Source organism: Cydia fagiglandana, chromosome 2, assembly GCF_963556715.1.
Source record: "Cydia fagiglandana chromosome 2, ilCydFagi1.1, whole genome shotgun sequence".
Classification (NCBI taxonomy): domain Eukaryota; kingdom Metazoa; phylum Arthropoda; class Insecta; order Lepidoptera; family Tortricidae; genus Cydia; species Cydia fagiglandana.
The window spans coordinates 9,766,723-9,788,072 of record NC_085933.1 but is presented as its reverse complement, the minus strand read 5'-3'; the positions used below and the strand labels follow the sequence as shown (position 1 = coordinate 9,788,072).

Sequence of the window (21,350 nt, the reverse complement as noted above, 5' to 3'; positions counted from 1 at the left end):
TATATCTTCTATATATATAAATGCAAGTGTCCTGACTGACTGACTGACTGACTGACTGACTGATTCATCAACGCAGAGCCGAAACTACAAAAGCCAGAAAGTTGAAATTTGCACACCAGATTGCATTTATAAAGTGTACAAGAGATAAGAAGCGATTTTGAGAAATTCAACCCCTAAGGGGGTTAAAAAGGGGATGAAAGTTTGCATGGGGTTAAAGTTTTATTTTAAGCTAGGAATTTGAAACTTCGTTAAAAGATATATTATTAAAATACAAGAAAACTAATTTCAGCGTTTTTGAAAATTCATCCCCTAAGGTGGTGAAAAAGGGGTTGAAAGTTTGTATGGATATCAAACATTTTTTCGAGTGTGGGACTTGAATCTTTGTATTTAGGGATATTATTAGAAGACAGGAAAAGTAATTTCAGCGTTTTGTAAAATTCATCCCCTAACAGGGTTAAAAAGGGGTTGAAAATTTTAATCCATTACAAATGCTTTGAAACGTCGTAGAAAGGCATAATAGCCGATTACAAAAAAAGTGATTGCAACGTTTTTGGAAATTCAACTCCTAAGGGGATTAAAAAGGGGATGAAAGTTCGTCTTCGGGTGCAAATTTTATTTCTAAGAACTTGAAACTTTGTAAAAAAGTATCAAATTCAAATACAAGAAAACTAATTTCAGCGTTTTAGAAAATTCATCCCCCAACGTGGTGAAAAAGGGGTTGAAAGTTTGTATGGATATCAAAAAAATTTTCGAGCGCGGGACTTGAATCTTTGTATTTGGGGATATTATTAGAAGACAAGAAAAGTAATTTCAGCGTTTTGTAAAATTCATCCCCTAACAGGGTTAAAAAGGGAATGAAAGTTTGTATGGGGTTAAAGTTTTTTTTTTGAGCTACGAATATGAAACTTCGTTAAAAGATATATTATTAAAATACAAGAAAACTAATTTTAGCGTTTTTGCATCCCCTAAGGTGGTGAAAAAGGGGTTGAAAATTTGTATGGATATCAAACATTTTTTCGAGTGTGGGACTTGAATCTTTGTATTTAGGGATATTATTAGAAGACAGGAAAAGTAATTTCAGCGTTTTGTAAAATTCATCCCCTAACAGGGTTAAAAAGGGGTTGCAAATTTTAATCCATTACAAATGCTTTGAAACGTCGTAGAAAGGCATAATAGCCGATTACAAAAAAAAGTAATTGCAACGTTCTTGGAAATCCAACCCCTAAGGGGGTTATAAAGAGGATGAAAGTTCGTCTTCAGGTGCAAATTTTATTTGAAGCTAGGAACTTGAAACTTTGTAAAAAGGTATTATATTAAAATACAAGAAAACTAATTACAGCGTTTTTGAAAATTCATCCCTATGGTGGTGAAAACGGGGTTGAAAGTTTGTATGGATATCATGCATTTTTTCGAGCGCGGGATTTGAATCTTTGTATTTGGGGATATTATTAGAAGACAATAAAAGTGATTTCAGCGATTTGTAAAATTCATCCCCTAGGGGCTATTCATAAATTACGTCATTTCAAATTAGGGGGGGGGGGTATGGACATCGGATGACGGTAGCATGAAGTAGGAGGAAATGGGGTCATTTGAAGCATGATTTTTGGATGATTATAGGGGGGGGGGGGTCGTCGTCATCAATCGATGACGTAATTTATGGACTGCCCCCAACAGGGTTAAAATGGGGTTCAAAGTTTATATCCATTACAAAAAAAAGTAATTGCAACGTTTTTGGAAATTCAATCCCTAAGGGGGCTAAAAAGGGGATGAAAATTCGTCTTGGGGTGTAAATTTAATTTGAAGCTAGGAACTTTAACTTTTTGGAAAAAAGGTAATAAATTAAAAAACATGAAAACTAATTCAAGCATTTTTGAAAATCATCCCCCAATGTGGTGAGAAAGGGGTTGAAAGTTTGTATGGAGATCAAATATTTTGTGAGTGCGGAATGCGGAACTTGGATCTTTGTATAAGGGCATAGGTACCTATTATGAGAATACAAGAAAAGTAATTTCAGCAACCAACATCAAAATCCACTTGACTTAAAACTTCATACAACTTGCTAAAAAAGAAAAGTACTTAATTTCAACATTGCTTGGGTATGAAAATTATAGGTACTAAAGATGTAAAATGTTGAAGATAAGATTCCACGCGGACGAAGTCGCGGGCAACAGCTAGTAAGTATATAAATTCCTTAAGCATGTTACGAATATGTACAAGCCCTGGTGGCCTAGCGGTAAGGGCGCGCGAATTTCAATCCGGAGGTCGCGGATTCACACCCAGGCTCGTACCAATGAGTTTTTCGGAACTTATGTACTTTTTCTGAAATTTAGCAGTTGCTTTTCGGTGTAGGAAAACATCGTGAGGAAACCGGACTGATCCCAATAAGGTCTAGTTTCTCCTCTGGGTTCGAAAGTTAGATAGCAGTCGCTTTCGTAAAAACTAGCGCCTACGTCAATTCTTGGGATTAATTGCCAAGCGGGTCCCATGAGCCGTGGCAAAAATGCCGGGATAATGCGAGGAGGAAGATGTTACGAATTATATTATGTTAATCATAATATCATCATAAGTATTATTTATCGTTCTGTAAACTCACAAGTATATTTTAATAATTTTAATATTTTATGATCAGGGCCGGATTACATAATAAAATACGAGCTAAATCTATTAGTGATTCGAATATAAAATTACTAAAAGCGTTAGCTTGAATTTTATTATGATTTAGGCCCGACCTTTTTCCAGCGACGACCATACCAACCAATTCGAAAATCAACACCAATACAATTCGAAAATACTTAAGTGTTTAATTTAAAATTAAACAAGTGAAAGGGTTGAGTAGGTACATATCCGATCAAATATTAATACGGTAAATAATTGACTCCAATTATGAGTGTTTATAATCTGCTATCCAATTTCAGTAAGTAGGTCATAAGGGCAAGGAAGAGGAAACCACTTGTGAAGTTGAATAACTTGGAAAATAAATTCAGGTAATGTTTATATTGTAGGTTGAATTCAGAAAAAAAAATAAGGAAATAAATAATATAAAATTTATTACATGATTTAAGCGTTTCAGAGCTTGCTCTGAAAGCAAAAAAGCTTTCTCTAGATACTTTTCCATTCAAAACACTTACCAGCGGTATCCTTGTAACAAATCACAACATGGAAGACAAGTCCGAAGTGTATACAGAACAAAAGTTTTCCCAACAACATCATTCAAGTCACATCGCAGCGTAGCGCGGGAAACTTCACTTTAGTGTGACATGTCGTAGCACTCGTAGCGCCTGCGAAGTTCGTAGGGGGTAGGCGTAGCGGCGCTACGTGCGGACGGCCGCGGTTCCGAGGAGCGACTGAGGCCGCTGCCTATTTGGCAGAAAGCGGATTTTTGCTTGTTTAGTCGGATTCGTGCACATGCGCTTCAGCAATTGTATCGTTTGGAACTTATTCTTTGTTAAAATTTGTGATCATTATCAGAGTGCTTTTATACTTTATCTGTTTTTATTAACTATCAATAAAGGGGCCCACTGATTAACAGTCCGCCGGACGGTATCGGCCTGTCAGTTAGAACAAATTTTTGACTGTTCCGAACAACTGACAGGCCGATACCGTCCGGCGGACTGTTAATCAGTGGGCCCCTTTAAACTGTATGGTACGTAAAATTACTAAAAATAAAGACAAAAGTGTAAGAAAATGTTACTTAACCACCTGCATTTGGAAAATTATATGATATTTCACAGTCGGCCTGAACAAAAAATAATTTTTGGCTGGTGATAATTACAAATGACAATTTTTATTCATTACCATATAAAGTTTAAAATTAAATAGCTTACAAGTATTAAATAGAACGAACTCATGCATACACACATATGCAGGCACGCTCACACTACATCATATCGGGCAATTTGGAATTGTTATATCTCTTCCTCCTCCTACTGTATACATCTGTTGCATTTGTCTCTTTTTAAATTTTGAGCCCTACTCAAATTATAAATTCCCCGGTTTCAGGGTTACTTTGTAAACAAGTTTACAGAGTTGAATAGAAACTGTAACACTTTCTTATTTCGTCATCATCAATCCTTTGAACGCGTGTAGCTTTGCAAAGTGTTTATCTAAAGAATGAATAAAATAAAATAAACGAATATTTTGTGGCTATGTACAAACAATTTATTTGTACAAGATAAAATATTTAACTTTCGTGAAAGTGCCCTAGTGAGAGATGAAACGCTTTAATTATAGCAGAAATTAATTATCCATATAAGCTCTCATTCGTGACACAACTTCGCCGACAACTAATAAATTAAGTTTTATACTACAAGGCCATTTCTCGTTAGGAAGATGAGTTTTACAAAAGACAGAAGACCCTAAACTGTCCGTCCCCCTCCCCCAGTCGGGGGCGTATAACCTCTATTAATAAATAAAACAAGTTTGATATTGGAGTCGAGAATTACAAGACTCCTTTCTTGTACGTAATCTCCACTGGGGTGGCATTCGAACTTACGAGTATAAATTCTATTATTGATAGGTTATTACTCGCACCGTATTACTCTCGCACCAATATATAAGTCCGACCGAGATGAGCAAAGAAATTGTGTTAAAATGTGATCAAATTGACAGGAATTTGTGAAGTCGAATCGGCCTCCCGTGTAGCAATAGGATAAGCTCTCGTTATTTGATCTTTTGTAACTTCTTTATTTTTATCGTTTTTCAGTGATCAGTTCTGTTGCTGTAGCGAGCTACCAAAGAAGGTAAGAAATGTAACGCGGTTTTTATTCAGACTAGTCTTGTTGTATGGGATTAAGGCACTGGTCCCACCGCGAGCTAGTAAGCTATGGGCTATCGGCTATAAACACGAACAAAAGATAAGCACTAGCTCACCGCTGGGCGAGTAACTATAAATATCGCCGTGTCTCTTTTATTTACACGGGAGTGCTTATCTTTTGTTCGTGTTTATAGCCGATAGCTCATAGCTTACTAGCTCGCGGTGGGACCAGTGCCTTAACATATTTAGGTATCATCTGATAATTACTAGTAAAATCTGCTGCCCACTACCGTTCCCTCACGCACGCTCCCGCTATTATAATAACTATTTATGTATTATTTCATAATATTTTTTATTTCAAAAATGTCTTAGGGGTTGTAAAAGGTGTTCAGTACGCCTTAGTGTAAGTAGGGCATGCAGTACCGGTCCCGGTACCAGGAATTTCATTCCCCGGTTCTGGACATGGCCGGAACCGGGATTCCCGGTTCTTCCCGGTTCCCAAGGGATTTTATGATAATTTCTAAGAAATTGTTTGTTAGCCTACAATCTTTATAAATGACTTATTTTCATATAAATAATTGCCGAAGTATTAATAAATTACCTATTTTATTAAAAAAAGACACTTTAATTGGCGTTCCAACCTATTTTACCAAATTTATGTAACCGGCACAAAAGTAAGGTAAACGTACTAGTGCTCGAAATGCTAATGCCCAATAGATGACACCTTGCTGTCATCTCTATTGGCAATGACTTAAGTTTCAAGATGACATGTACTGGGACCGCGTCGAGTACCAGTACGTTTAGTTACCTTACTGAGTTATGTATTCATGAGATAAAAATAAAATTGAAATAGAAAACTGCGTGAATTTTTACAATTTACCATTATCCGTAATATTGATTGAAAATATTGGAATGCCTACTTTACTAGGTTAGTTTGTAGGGTTATTTGGGTCCACTGTTTCATATCACCATTATTTAATGTTATTTAATGACCCGAGCTAAAGTACAATAATTTTTAAGAAAAAAAAACCGACTTCTGTGGGGGCCGGTGAAAGATTATTGTAGATGGTACACTATGTAGAAAAGGAGTTAAAACCACCCACTTTTCTACTAGCATTTCGCTTCTGTAAGGGTCGTAGTTCTAGCCTAACCTAACCCTTGTTCGGTTCTGTGAGGATCGCAGTTCAAACCTAACCTAACCCACTAAACGGCGGGGGTTTAAGCGGGAGGGGCTAGTAAGATTGGTATCATCATACTTTATACCTACATTTTATGGTAGGTAATTATAGTGGTTTATTTAGTTAAGGGTATCATAGTGGTTTTCCGGGTCAAGGTCCGGGTCCGAAACCGAGTCCGAGTTCGGGTCCGAGTCCAGGTCCGAATCCGGGTCCGAGTCCGGGTCCGGGTCCGGGTCCGGGTCAGGGTCCGAACCGGATCCGGGTATGAGTCCGGTTCTCGGTCCGAGTCCGGGTCCCAGTCCAAGTCAAAATCGAAATTCGTAATCACCAAACGTGTACTCTATGCCTCGTTGAAGAGTTCTGTTCTGGTCATCATCAGCAGTTTCACTTCATCAAATGCGACAGTTTTTAATGTAAATGCTTGATTTTATGATGATAATACAAAAATCTCTATACGCATGCCTTTAATATTTGAGGAGTTCTCTCAATTCCCTATGGATCCCATCATGAGAACTGGAGCTTGACAAAAATGTGCCTTAAAAACTAAACTTGCTTAACAAACATAACGAAGAGGAAAAATCGCCAAACGTGAACTATGCGTCGTTGAAGAGTTCTGTTCTGATCATCATCGGCAGTTCCACTTCATCAAATGCGACAGTTTTTAATGAAAATGCTTGATTTTCTGATGTAAATACAAAAATCTCTATACGCATGCCTTTAATATTTGAGGAGTTCCCTCGACTCCTTATGGATCCCATCATCAGAACTGGAGCTTGACAAAAATGTGCTTTAAAAACTTAACTTGCTTAGCAAACATAACAAAGAGGAAAAATCGCCAAACCTGAACTATGCGTCGTTGAAGAGTTCTGTTCTGATCATCATCAGCAGTTCCACTTCATCAAATGCGACAGTTTATAATGAAAATGCTAGATTTTCTAATGTAAATACAAAAATCTCTATACGCATGCCTTTAAGATTTGAGGAGTTCTCTCGATTCCTCATGGATCCCATCATCAGAACTCGAGCTTGACAAAAATGTGGCTTAGAAACTTAACTTGCTTAACAAACATAACGAAGAGGACAAATCGCCAACCGTGAACTATGCGTCGTTGAAGAGTTCCGTTCTGATCATCATCAGCAGTTCCACTTCATCAAATGTCACTTTTTTGGATGTATATGCTTGATTTGTTGATCAAAACCCAAAAATCACTATATGTATGCCTTTAAGATTTGAGGAGTTCCCTCGATTCCTCATGGATCCTATTATCAGAACTGGGTTTTGATAAAAACGGGACCAATCTGTATGCATATACATTCAATCAAAAAAAGAATTTTCAAAATCGGTCCAGTAATGACGGAGATATGGAGTAACAAACATAAAAAATAAAAAAAAATAAAAAAAATAATAAAAATAATAAATAATAAAAAAAAACATACAACCGAATTGATAACCTCCTCCTTTGGGATTTGGAAGTCGGTTAAAAACATTACTACTATTGAAATGGGAATAAATAGCCATATGATGATAACCGGGAAGTACCGGTACCGGGTCTTCAGTACCGGTTCTTTTGACACTATAAAATTCCCGGGAATTCCCGGGAATTTGAGAACCGGGAATTCCCGGGAGCATGCCCTAAGTGTAAGGCCTGAGTGGACGCTCGAAGCGGACCGTTCGGCGGGGCGTGCAGCGTGGCGTCGGGCTCACAATTGATTTGAGCAGCGTGCACTAAGGCCGCTCCTATACGTTTGCATTTGTTTAACATGCACGCCGCACGCCCCGCCCCGCTACAGGCTACTCAGGCCTTACACTTACATATTAAAATTTAACTCGCAGACTAATTTTTGAAGATACTAGGTACTTGCACAAACGGAAAGTTCACTCCGGACCGTTAAAAACCCGACTAATAAGCTTCATCTTACTGTTGTTCTCTTATTTATAAATTAAAAAAAATTAGTATCCCGCTACCAAAAATAATTACGAGCGAAATTAACAATTTTCATTTCTTAAAATACGTTGTGATGTCTGTTACAATCTCCGTTGGATTACGGCTATTAAAATACGTAATTATGTTTGAGGTAAAATTACTCCGCTCTTAATAATAATGACGAGCCGTTTGCACAGTTGTAGGAATAATTTTGATAAAAGCTTTTTCCTAGTTATCAATTAAGGTTTGTGTTATGTAAACGCTGTCTGCTATTTTTGGAATAGATACAGCCAAACCAAACACATAGCTGCATCGCTTTTTTAGGTACCTATAATAATCTATATCTATCTATCTATCTATCTATCTATATATATATATATATAAATGCAAGTGTCCTGACTGACTGACTGACTGACTGACTGACTGACTGATTCATCAACGCAGAGCCGAAACTACAAAAGCCAGAAAGTTGAAATTTGCACACCAGATTGCATTTATAAAATGTATAAGAGATAAGAAGCGATTTTGAGAAATTCAACCCCTAACGGGGTTAAAAAGGGGATGAAAGTTTGTATGGGGTTAAAGTTTTCTTTTAAGCTAGGAATTTAAAACTTCGTAAAAAGATATATTATTAAAATACAAGAAAACTAATTTCAGCGTTTTTGAAAATTCATCCCCTAAGGTGGTGAAAAAGGGGTTTAAAGTTTGTATGGATATCAAAAAAATGTCGAGTAGCGGACTTGAATCTTTGTATTTAGGGATATTATTAGAAGACAGGAAAAGTAATTTCAGCGTTTTGTAAAATTCATCCCCTAACAGGGTTGAAAAGGGGTTGAAAATTTTAATCCATTACAAATGCTTTGAAACTTCTTAGAAAGGCATAATAGCCGATTACAAAAAAAAGTGATTGCAACGTTTTTGAAAATTCAACCCCTAAGGGGGTTAAAAAGGGGATGAAAGCTCGTCTTCGGGTGCAAATTTTATTTTAAGCTAGGAACTTGAAACTTTGTGAAAAAGTATTAAATTAAAATACAAGAAAACTAATTTCAGCGTTTTAGAAAATTCATCCCCTAAGGTGGTGAAAAAGGGGTTGAAAGTTTGTATGGATATCAAAAATTTTTTCGAGTGGTGGACTTGAATCTTTGTATTTAGGGATATTATTAGAAGACAGGAAAAGTAATTTCAGCGTTTTGTAAAATTCATCCCCTAACAGGGTTAAAAAGGGAATGAAATTTTGTATGGGGTTAAAGTTTTCTTTTGAGCTAGGAATTTGAAACTTCGTATAAAGATATATTATTGAAATACAAGAAAACTAATTTCAGCGTTTTTGAAAATTCATCCCCTAAGGTAGTGAAAAAGGGGTTGAAAGTTTATATGGATATCAAAAAAAATTTCGAGTGGTGGACTTGAATCTTTGTATTTGGGGATACTATTAAATGGCAATAAAAGTAATTTCAGCGTTTTGTAAAATTCATCCCCAAACAGGGTTAAAATGGGTTTCAAAGTTTTAATCCAATACTAATGCTTTGAAAATTCTTAGAAAGGCATAATAGCCCATTACAAAAAAAAAAATTGAAACGTTCTTGGAAATTCAACCCCTAAAGGGGATGAAAGTTCGTTTTCATGTGCAAATTTTATTTGAAGCTAGGAACTTGAAACTTTGTAAAAAGGTATTAAATTAAAATACAAGAAAACTAATTTCAGCGTTTTTGAAAATTCATCCCCTGTGGTGGTGAAAACGGGGTTGAAAGTTTGTATGGATACCATAAAATTTTCGAGCGCGGGATTTGAATCTTTGTATTTGGCGATATTATTGGAAGACAATAAAAGTGATTTCAGCGATTTGTAAAATTCATCCCCTAACAGGGTTAAAATGGGGTTCAAAGTTTGAATCCATTACAAATGCTTTGAAACTTCTTAGAAAGACATAATAGCCGATTACAAAAAGAAGTAATTGCAACGTTTTTGGAAATTCAACCCCTAAGGGGGTTAAAAAGGGATGAAAGTTCGTCTTGGAGTGTAAATTTAATTTTAAGCTAGGAACTTGAACTTTTTACATTTTTGCATTTTTGAAAATCATCCCCCAAGGTGGTGAGAAAGGGGTTGAAAGTTTATATGGAGATCAGATATTTTGTAAGTGCGGAACTTGAATCTTTGTATAAGGGCATAGGTACCTATTATGAGAATACAAGAAAAGAAATTTCAGCAACCAACATCAAAATCCACTTGACTTCATACTTCTTACAACTTGCTAAAACAGAAAAGTACTTAATTTCAACATTGCTTGGATATGAAAATTATAGGCACTTAAGATGTAAAATGTTGAAGATAAGATTCCACGCGGACGAAGTCGCGGGCAACAGCTAGTTGTACATACGTAAATAAAAATGAAATATTCCAAACTGTATGGCTTAGTAAAATTCTTTTTCTATTCAGTTAACGAATAAACTAGGTAGGTGACGTAGGTTTATAACAGAAGAGATTGCATATTTTTTGTTAGGGTTCCGTACCTCAAAAGGAAAAAACGAAACCCTTATAGGATCACTCGTGTTTCTGTCTGTCTGTCTGTGCGTCTGTCACAGCCTATTTTCTCGGAAGCTACTGGATCAATTAAGTTGAAATTTGCTACACATATGTTAGTAACTCAAAGACAATGTATGGAACCCTTGAAACGCGAGTCCGACTAACACTTGGCCGGTTTTTTTCTTATTTGTTCTGTCTCTCTCAGCGATACCAGAACATTATTGCCCATAATCGAGACAATAAATAGACACGAGATTTATCATCCGCCTGGTTAGAAAATAATAATTTATAAGCATATTTTTTATACAGTCGCAAATCCAGCATTGTGGATAAGGGATAAGATAAATTGCTCCCGGTTATACCTACTCGCCCATATAGCTCTTACGCCTAACCGTTTGCATTGCCTTTACGCTGCTGTTTATTACAACAAAATAAATAGAATTCTTAATGTAGGACGAGCTTCCTTTAGAGGGATAATTTGGGGTCAAAGAAGGATTATAGCTTTGAAGTAATTTGTGTTTTTTGACAACCTACTTGTGTTCAGCCAATGCGTTTATCTACCTAGCTTTTAATATAAGTAAATTGTCTCTTGTTTTGCAGAAAAACATCCTTTAGGCCCTTTGCCGCCGTTGGCCCGATGAAGCCTACGGCAATTTTCTTATCAGTATCCATCCCTTTAGCGATAGGTATCTACTTGTCTACTTACGCTTATATTCTGCCAACAAATACAGCGACCCGAAGATAATCTTGGATGTTAAACATTTGGTAAATTTAAACGGATTATCGTTTCTGGGTTTACTTGATTTTAAGTAAGCCTTTATAAGAAACCGTATTCGTAATTAAATTCTGTGGTTGACATTACTGAAAAGATTTCCTGAAGGACAATTTGATTTATTTAATGACGGCCATGTGCTCGACCAGGCGCTCTGTCAAATACGTAGTAAACATATATAGACTTATCAAACTGCACAACGGGACTTAATCGCGTATTTAAGTTTTAAGATTTACCTCCGACGTTTCGAGGACGGCGTTGTCCCCGTGGTCTCGGAGAAGACTGACTCTTGAGGTCTTCTCCGAGACCACGGGGACAACGCCGTCCTCGAAACGTCGGAGGTAAATCTTAAAACTTAAATACGCGATTAAGTCCCGTTGTGCAGTTTGATAATGTTTAATAATCGTGAAAGTTTAAATCAGTATATATAGACTTAATTAATTAAAACATTGAATATTTTCCGAAATCAAAAGACAAAAAATCTATATAATTGTCGAACTCGCTGCCTAAATTTCACGCGAATCGGATGAGAAATCCGACCAGTACAGGAAAACAACCGGACACAAATTCCATATCTAGTGAATCTCCAATTCATTTCCCGAATCGCGCCGTAATTGCAACTTACGTAACAAATAGGTTCAGCATCATGATCATGGCAAATACGATAAACATATACACATGGTATACCCGTAAGCAGAGTATAATACCTAGTGAGCATTTTATTTCCACACTCGGAGCTGCATCTTTTCAGAAGTACTTTTTCGAATATTACTCGCGGAAACAGCGGCAACGTACTGTTTACACAACGCCCGCCTTTCCGCTCATATTCAATGTAGTTTTCAGTTTAAAATTCAAAGCGTAGATTATGAACTCGGTTAGATTCTGAATATGTTCTCTGAGAACCTGTTTTCTAAAATGAGCGCTGAACCATTTTCATATCGCGGGCCGCGGACACGAGATGTGCCGTGGCAAATACGTAAAGAAGAAAACTGGAACAGGCTATCCTTTTAAGAATAAGCGTATCTACCTAAAACTGCGAATGGTCCGCTGCCGCAATGCTATGCTGTCTTTTTGCCATTGTAGTGTGCGAAATATAACACTTCCCTGAAAAGGCACCTTCTTTTCTACTTTTTCGAGACACTAATGACCGAAGAAGGGTCGTCCATTTAATATTGTGATATCTGTTACTGAAATACAAGCGAGGGCTTTCATTTACTTTGCGGAAATATTTTGTAAAATAAGACAGATGTATTTACAAACGGTGACGATAGTATTAGTTAATGATAAATAAAATAATAGTAGTAAATAAGTTCCCTTAAAGTGACCTTTACATAAGAAAGTCATTAAAATACAAATTAATACTGGGTTTCCATTTGCTCTGTCTCTGTCTAATCTTCAGTAAAAAGAAAGAAAGAGAGAGGTAGTAAAATGTTGAAACATCATTCAACTGCATAGTAAACATACTTAATAATAACACAACAAAATTCAATACGAATAACTTCGTTTCTGCTTTAAAACATATTACATTTTTATGCACTAGGTAATTTTACGAGTATATTATAATTTTTTACCTGTTCAACAATTTCCACTTCTATTTTCATTGAACTTCAACTCTTTTAAGGGCATTTCTATTGAATAATAGCGTAACAAAAACACACGCTTGGATGTATTTAAAATTTCCTGTAATGAGCAGAATAGGCCAGGACCCACGCACCCTTTGATAAATACTACGCTTATTTGCATTTGAAAAGTATGAGGGTTGACTGCGGGATCTTTTTCAGTAATAATGGGACCACTGGTGTAAATCGGTGTAAGCGATGAAAACAAAAAGGTACTCAACTAAATTTTATTATTTCACCCATGTGGGTATCTAAGGACCACTTGCACCATTCACTAACCCGAGGTTAACCGGTTAAACCTGGAGTTACCACGGTTACCAGTACAATTTGACAGAGGGTTAACGTTTTAACCCTTTAACCCCGGGTTAGTGGGATGGTTCAAGTGGGCCTAAATCAAAATAATAGCATACTACTTTTTTTTAGTGTTCAGTTATTATCTACGATAAGTTGTCCGAGGGTCAAGCGTTGGAGATTACAGTAAAAATATGACTCCCTAAAGTACCTACCGCCGCAGGGAAAATAGGAATGCCAATACCTTTTGAATGTCAATACTATCTAAAAGTGTTATAGATCTAGGCACGTATAATGTTTAAGGTATAAGCTTGACATCTAGTTCGGCTTTTTATTGTAGGTTTTCATACTTTATATGTATATGTTATACTGAACAATATACCTAAATTAAAAAGCCTTTTCTATACTATTTTTGCTTGTTTTGTCTAAGTATCCTCATACTTAGACAAAACAAGCAAAATATAGTATTACCCATCGTTGTAGGTACTTACTAATAACCACTGACTTGACTGACTCGATAATATTTGACTACGCAACCTTAAAGCTCCATTTAGACGGTTTAAGAACTTGCATGCAATATTCGTTACATTGCTAATTACAAAGTACAATGAAGGAATTCATTCGATCGACTAAAAACCGGTATCATCTGGGGTCGTCCCATTCGTTTTTCGTCAAGTTCTTAAATTAGTCCTATTCTGCTTTCGTCACCCATTCTACATTCGTCACAATCGTCGGTGGCTTTCTGTGTAGAATGCGTGACGAAAGCAGAATAGGACAAATTTAAGAACTTGACGAAAAATGAATGGGACGACCCAAGACGATACCTAAAAACCGCAATGTATCGAAAATCACATGCAAGTTCCTGAACGGTCACGGTCTAAATGGGGCTTTAAAGCCCAAATGATCGACATTTTCCGACTGGTCGGCCCTCCCCCCGCCAAGACAGCTAATGCTGTTGCCAGATAACAGACCGTCAATATCTCCAGCATCTCCTGATGACGCCTCACAGAGAAACGAAACATGTGTCAAGATTTGTAGGTTCTTTGCAGGGGTTCGATATAAATAAATAAATATATATATTAAATATATATTTAAATTTCTGGATGAGAACCCATTAATTAATTGCATGCAACAAATACATAAGTAAGTATAACGAGTAAGCACTAATTGACTATTTATACTTAATTACCTATCGCGGATTAGTAAAGCAAAACTATTTCAATTAATATGGATTTCCGCAAATTTTGTCGACAATGATGATACTAATTTCCCAAAATATTAATGGTATCGTATAATTCTCAATTTTCGCAGTGATGTTATTGCCGTTTACACTAGAACACTATTAGTGCATAGCATCCTGTTAAGTTAGCGTTAGTTTCGGCACCAGTAAAATCTAATAACAGTGTGGTCGGCAGCAAGTGGTGACAATGCGCTGTTACCCGCTACTGTACGGGCTGGGGCTTCGAATACTCATTTAATTAAGCGACGGACAGCCCATAATACAAACAATATCTAACTTTGAGACAATAATAGACTTAGGTTTAATCCTAAATGGAAGGTTTGTACAATAGATATTTGTAATTTTCGACGTAGTAGGTACCCACTTCCCCAGCCCGTTCAGCAGCGTTTAAGTTTATGGTAAACGTAACATGTTCAACAAGTACGCGTACCTCTATAACTTTTATTGCATTAGCAAGGAAAAATAACCATAGGGTTTAATTTTGGTAATCTACCAAACAACAAACATACTTATTAAATGATTATAAACATACCCCGGCCGGCGAGAGCAAAAATGCGTTGACAGCTTAATAGTGCGAGGACACACACTTTGGTCGATGTCGATAAAAACAACACGATGTACTGGACCACCGTTATGATATGCAGAAGTATTAATTATTGTTGTAAACAAAATTAAAACCAAGTGTTTGTATTTATTCAGTATTTTATGTAATTTTCGTAATATACAATTGGCATTTTTTCTAAATTTTCTGATTTTAAACTCCTTCGCCTTGCCGATAAAATCCACTTCATCCAACTAAAGGACCGTTCTAAATCTACTGTAGTAATCGGAGCAAAACGAAATAATTCATAGTGATTATGAATTTGTTCTGTATTAGGTAGTTCCACTTCTCTGCCAGATATCAATTTATTTAAATTGTTTAAAGTTAAAATGCCAACGTTCTTCTTCGACACATTCTGATACTTATTGTGAATAACTTTATAATAATAATAATTTTATGTTGATAGAAAATTGTTTTAGGGTTATTCTTAGAAACGCGTGGAGGTATCAAGTTGAAATAAATAACAAATACTAATGGCTCAGTTTAAAAAAAAATTGTGCTTAATTAAAAGTCGACTATTCTCGATATGTCGATATATGTCATATGTCATATGTCGATAGAATAGTCGATATTTAATTAAGCACTAGGAGCAGACGCATTTTTGCTCTCGCCGGCCGGGGTATGATTATAAAACTTTCAAATGTTGCAAGAATTTCAAATATAAACAAGAAAAAAATAGTATCATAATATTTTGACACTTGTACGCAGGTGTGTTCAATTTTTTCAACTCTCGTAAAACAAAGTTGATGTTGATCCCGGAAAATATTAAAAATAAATGTAACTATTTGAATCGCCTGCGGACGTGGCAGTTTGTTTGCTTTTAATTATTCCACGTGATGGAAACTCGAACGACCGTACATACCTACTATATTATGTATCAATATAGGGTAACTACATATACTTCCAATATTCGCGCGTAATATTATACGTGAATTTCTAGCTATTGCTATAAATTATTATTTAAGGACAAGCCTAACCGTAGTACAATGTACCTACTTAATGCAAAGTCCTAGATGGTAATTCGGCAGTAGGTGTATGTTAAAAAGAGTTAAATAATGTATATGACAGAGTTGTTCTCTCAGCCCTGTTAAATACCAAAACAATATAGAAGACAATAACGAATATTTACTGTGAATGAGCAGGCCCTTGTGGTTTGCACCTGAGCACATGATCTCTTTACTAACGGCCGTGTTCGAACTTTAAGATACGTCATTTACCCACGTCTAGATACGATATGGATTCATTATGGACTAGCTGTTGCCCGCGACTTCGTCCGCGTGGAATCTTATCTTCAACATTTTACATCTTTAGTACCTATAATTTTCATATCCAAGCAATGTTGAAATTAAGTAGGTACTTTTGTTTTTTAGCAAGTTGTATGAAGTTTTAAGTCAAGTGGATTTTGATGTTGGTTGCTGAAATTACTTTTCTTGTATTCTCATAATAGGTACCTATGCCCTTATACAAAGTTTCAAGTTCCGCATTCCGCACTCACAAAATATCTGATCTCCATACAAACTTTCAACCCCTTTCTCACCACCTTGGGGGATGATTTTCAAAAATGCTTGAATTAGTTTTCATGTTTTTTAATTTATTACCTTTTTTCCAAAAAGTTAAAGTTCCTAGCTTAAAATTAAATTTACACCCCAAGACGAATTTTCATCCCCTTTTTAGCCCCCTTAGGGATTGAATTTCCAAAAACGTTGCAATTACTTTTTTTTGTAATCGGCTATTATGTCTTTCTAAGAAGTTTCAAAGCATTTGTAATGGATTCAAACTTTGAACCCCATTTTAACCCTGTTAGGGGATGAATTTTACAAATCGCTGAAATCACTTTTATTGTCTTCTAATAATATACCCAAATACAAAGATTCAAATCCCGCGCTCGAAAAAATGCATGATATCCATACAAACTTTCAACCCCGTTTTCACCACCATAGGGATGAATTTTCAAACGCTGAAATTTGTTTTCTTGTATTTTAATATAATACCTTTTTACAAAGTTTCAAGTTCCTAGCTTCAAATAAAATTTGCACCTGAAGACGTACTTTCATCACCTTTTTAACCCCCTTAGGGGTTGAATTTCCAAGAACGTTGCAATTACTTTTTTTTGTAATCGGCTATTATGCCTTTCTAAGAATTTTCAAAGCATTTGTAATGGATTTAAACTATGAAACCCATGTTAACCCTGTTAGGGGATGAATTTTACAAAACGCTGAAATTACTTTTATTGTCTTCTAATAGTACCTATCCCCAAATACAAAGACTCAAGTCCCGCGCTCGAAAAAATGTTTGATATCCATACAAACTTTCAACCCCTTTTTCACCACCTTAGGGGATGAATTTTCAAAAACGCTGAAATGAGTTTTCTTATATTTTAATTTAAAACGTTTTTACAAAGTTTCAAGTTCCTTGCTTAAAATAAAATTTGCACCCACAGACGAACTTCCATCCCCTTTTTAACCCCCTTAGGGGTTGAAATTCCAAAAACGTTGCAATTTATTTTTTTGTAATCGGCTATTATGCCTTTCTAAGAAGTTTCAAAACCATTTGTAATGGATTCAAACTTTCAACCCCTTTTTAACCCTGTTAGGGGATGAATTTTACAAAACGCTGAAATTACTTTTCCTGTCTTCTAATAATATCCCTAAATACAAAGATTCAAGTCCCACACTCGAAAAAATGTTTGATATCCATACAAACTTTCAACCCCTTTTTCACCACCTTAGGGGTTGAATTTTCAAAAACGCGGAAATAAGTTTTCTTGTATTTTAATAATATATCTTTTAACGAAGTTTCAAATTCGTAGCTCAAAAGAAAACTTTAACCCCATAAAAACTTTCATCCCCTTTTTAATCCTGTTAGGGGATGAATTTTACAAAACGCTGAAATTACTTTTATTGTTTTCTAATAATATCCCCAAATACAAAGATTCAAGTCCCGCGCTCGAAAAATTTTTTGATATCCATACAAACTTTCAACCCCTTTTTCACCACCTTGGGGGATGAATTTTCTAAAACGCTGAAATTAGTTTTCTTGTATTTGAATTTGATACTTTTTTACAAAGTTTCAAGTTCCTAGCTTAAAATAAAATTTGCACCCGAAGACGAACTTTCATCCCCTTTTTAACCCCCTTAGGGGTTGAATTTCCAAAAACTTTGCAATCACTTTTTTTTGTAATCGTCTATTATGCCTTTCTAAGAAGTTTCAAAGCATTTGTAATGTATTAAAATTTTCAACCCCTTTTTAACCCTGTTAGGGGATGAATTTTACAAAACGCTGAAATTACTTTTCCTGTCTTCTAATAATATGCCTAAATACAAAGATTCAAGTCCACCACTTGAATTTTTTTTTGATATCCATACAAACTTTCAACCCCTTTTTCACCACCTTAGGGGATGAATTTTCAAGAACGCTGAAATTAGTTTTCTTGTATTTTAATAATATATCTTTTTACGAAGTTTCAAATTCCTAGCTTAAAATAAAACTTGAACCCCATACAAACTTTCATCCCCTTTTTAACCCCCTTAGGGGTTGAATTTCTCAAAATCGCTTCTTATCTCTTGTACACTTTATAAATGCAATCTGGTGTGCAAATTTCAACTTTCTGGCTTTTGTAGTTTCGACTCTGCGTTGATGAATCAGTCAGTCAGGACACTTGCATTTATATATGTCGCAGTCGGATCGTATAATCCGCCGTATTACATTACGGCTAGCCGTTTTCAAAAACAGGGGCGTTTTGAAATGCGGCGGCTTAACGATTAGCCGTATTGAATGCGGCTGAATGAGAATCCGCCGGAATGTATTCGGCGCCATACGTTCTTCAACACGGCTAGCCGTAATGTAATACAGCGAGTCATTAGCCGCCGCTTTGACAGTTTTTAGTTCCCATTTTTAACACTCGTGGCGCTGCCTGACAAACGCTGGGGTGTCCATCAAATCTGCAGTTTGTCGGACTGTTTCTTTTCAAAAAAAAATTTCCTTTGCAACTTAACTAGACGGAGCCCCGCTTCGCGGGGCTCCTATTTCTGAGCGGTTTGCCCTTCGGGCATCTGAAGCTACCTAACGAACCTAACCTACCTACCTATTGATTAAGTGAGACGTCCGTGAAAACATTACACTTTGGGGAAAAAAGCGTAGGTAGATAATTAGGTTAGGTTCGTTAGGTAACTTCAGATGCCCGAAGGGCAAACCGCCCAGAAATAGGAGCCCCGCTTGCGGGGCTCCGTCTATTTAAGTTGTGAAGGAAATGTTTTGGAAAAGTAACACATGTAGTGCGGTGGGACCATGGTAGAAATAAATTAAATTGCAAACATTGTCAAATTCCGGTTACGTAGGCGACCGAAAGAACTGGTCACTCTACAATGTACGATGCGGCTAAACGTGGGCCGCCTTATTGAAGAACGTATCGCAGTGACAATCCGGCTAATCGTCGAACCGCCGCATTTCAAAACGCCCCTGTTTTTGAAAACGGCTAGCCGTAATGTAATACGGCGGATTATACGATCTGACTACGACATATATACAGGGTGATTCATGAGACGTGAGCAGGACTAATCCTGCACACTTAGTAACTGATAATTAATCGATCACTGTCGTATTTAGGCGAAACAACCACACTTTTTCCTATTTTTCAACTTTTTGGTGAGGGCAAATTTAATTCTCTACAATCATGGTCACCCTACAAGACCTAATTAATAAACATAAAACCTCTTTTACTAAGAAAATAAAATGTCAAACTTGAGTGAGATACGAGTTTTCAAAAGTAACCAGACCGTGATGACAGTGATGACATTCAATTTCACACGGAATATCGGTAGTTTACATGTAGTTTAGTATTCTAATGTTAGGGTGACCATCCATGTCGTAAATAAATTAATAACTTTTTTTTCAACACGACTAGAAAATCAACGTTAACCTCACTAATACTGATAGGAAACAGTTGCTTATAATTTAAGAAATGCGCAGTGTTAGTCCTGCTCACGTCTCCTGAATCACCCTGTATAGAAGATTAGATATGTCAGTGTCAAAAGTTCGGGCCGTAAGTTTTATAATAAAAAAGTATTAAACCTTTTTGTTAGCTGGAGCAAGTGACCGTTAAGCTAGGTTTCATTAAAAAAGGAACGTACGCGTCTGCTTATTTACTTATCTGGTCTTAATTCCGCAAGTTTACGTTAGAAGAGAGTTGTTTATATTACCCACTGATTAAAGCCTGAGACGGTTAAATACCAAACCGAGAAATGAGTTTATTAGTTTGCTGTGGCTCGTTGCTAAGCCGAATAAATACGACAGCAGAACCTATGTGGTGTTTTAAGTAAAACGTTGTGGTTGAATGATGATACAATACAGATATCATCATCGTTCCATCATTATGATGTCCTTTTATAGCGGCTCTTTTATCGCTCTTTAAACGGGGGTCCAAGGTCCAATTAGCAAGCTTACCCAAGAATTGTCGCATGCACAAGTTTTTAGGCCTTCCAAGCCTAGTTAATGGGAAAATAGGCTTATTTGCTTCACGGCGTATTCTTTCTCAGCAACCGATCATTTTTAATGATATACATATTAAGATAAAGCTCAAACCCGGGACGAGTAGAAGAGAGGGGAGGCCTTTGCCCAGCAGTGGGACGCAACAGGCTCGTAATAATAATAAAGATAATCGATCTATCATCACTGACAGGACTATTGTTGCCAATAAGCCTGACATCGTGCTGATAGACCGATCGCAGTGCCGGGCCGTGCTCGCCGACGTCACCATCCCCCATGATGAGAATCTCGTGAAGGCTGAGAAGGACAAGTCCAGCAAGTACCTAGACTTAGCTCACGAGATTACCGCCATGTGGGATGTTGACTCGACGATCATTGTTCCGATAGTCGTGTCAGCGAACGGTCTCATAGCGAAGAGTCTTGACCAACACCTAGAGAGACTCTCGCTGGGTGGCTGGATCAAGGGTCAGATGCAGAAGGCGGTAATTTTGGACACGGCGCGTATAGTACGTCGGTTCCTCACTCTGCGGCCCTGACCACCGGCAGCTTGGGCCCTGCCCCGCTGCCGGCGGCACCCTAGGTTAGGTTTTTTATAATGTGTTTATATGTATTTTTTATTGTTTTGTAAGTGTTTTTATATTTTACTTTTATATTCATATTATAAATGACCTAGCCTAAGAAGAAAGATAATTAAAGATAAGAATAAAGATAAAAGAATTATTCGTGACCATCACAAAACATGTACGAAATAACAGATTAAGTGTGCATCACAAAATGAACCCATCTCAGCATATTGCTAGCTATAAAGCCAGCGCTGGTCTTTCACAGGACAAATTCGATGATGGCAGGACAGATAATACCTACATAAAGATACATATTATTTTCTTTTACTTCTTGTTTGTTTAGGTCCTTAGTTTTCGTTGTTTTTTTTTGTAATGTTATATGTCATCATCATCATCATCAT

The 21,350-nt window shown here is 36.5% G+C and overlaps 1 protein-coding gene and 1 long non-coding RNA gene across 2 annotated transcripts in view; both read right to left on the bottom strand.

Annotated features, from left to right (window-relative positions):
* The window catches only part of LOC134675749 (lachesin-like), a 31,913-nt gene extending 28,490 nt beyond the window's left edge, over nt 1-3,423 (bottom strand). The window contains exon 1 of the mRNA XM_063534062.1: nt 3,129-3,423. Coding sequence (XP_063390132.1) covers nt 3,129-3,210 — 82 coding nt within the window. The 5' untranslated portion in view covers nt 3,211-3,423. The remainder of the gene's footprint in view (nt 1-3,128) is intronic.
* Nucleotides 1-19,468, bottom strand: part of LOC134675772 (uncharacterized) — a 95,988-nt gene extending 76,520 nt beyond the window's left edge. Inside the window, exon 1 of the long non-coding RNA XR_010099788.1 lies at nt 19,421-19,468. This is a non-coding gene — a long non-coding RNA (uncharacterized LOC134675772). The remainder of the gene's footprint in view (nt 1-19,420) is intronic.
* Nucleotides 19,469-21,350: the final 1,882 nt, after the last annotated feature.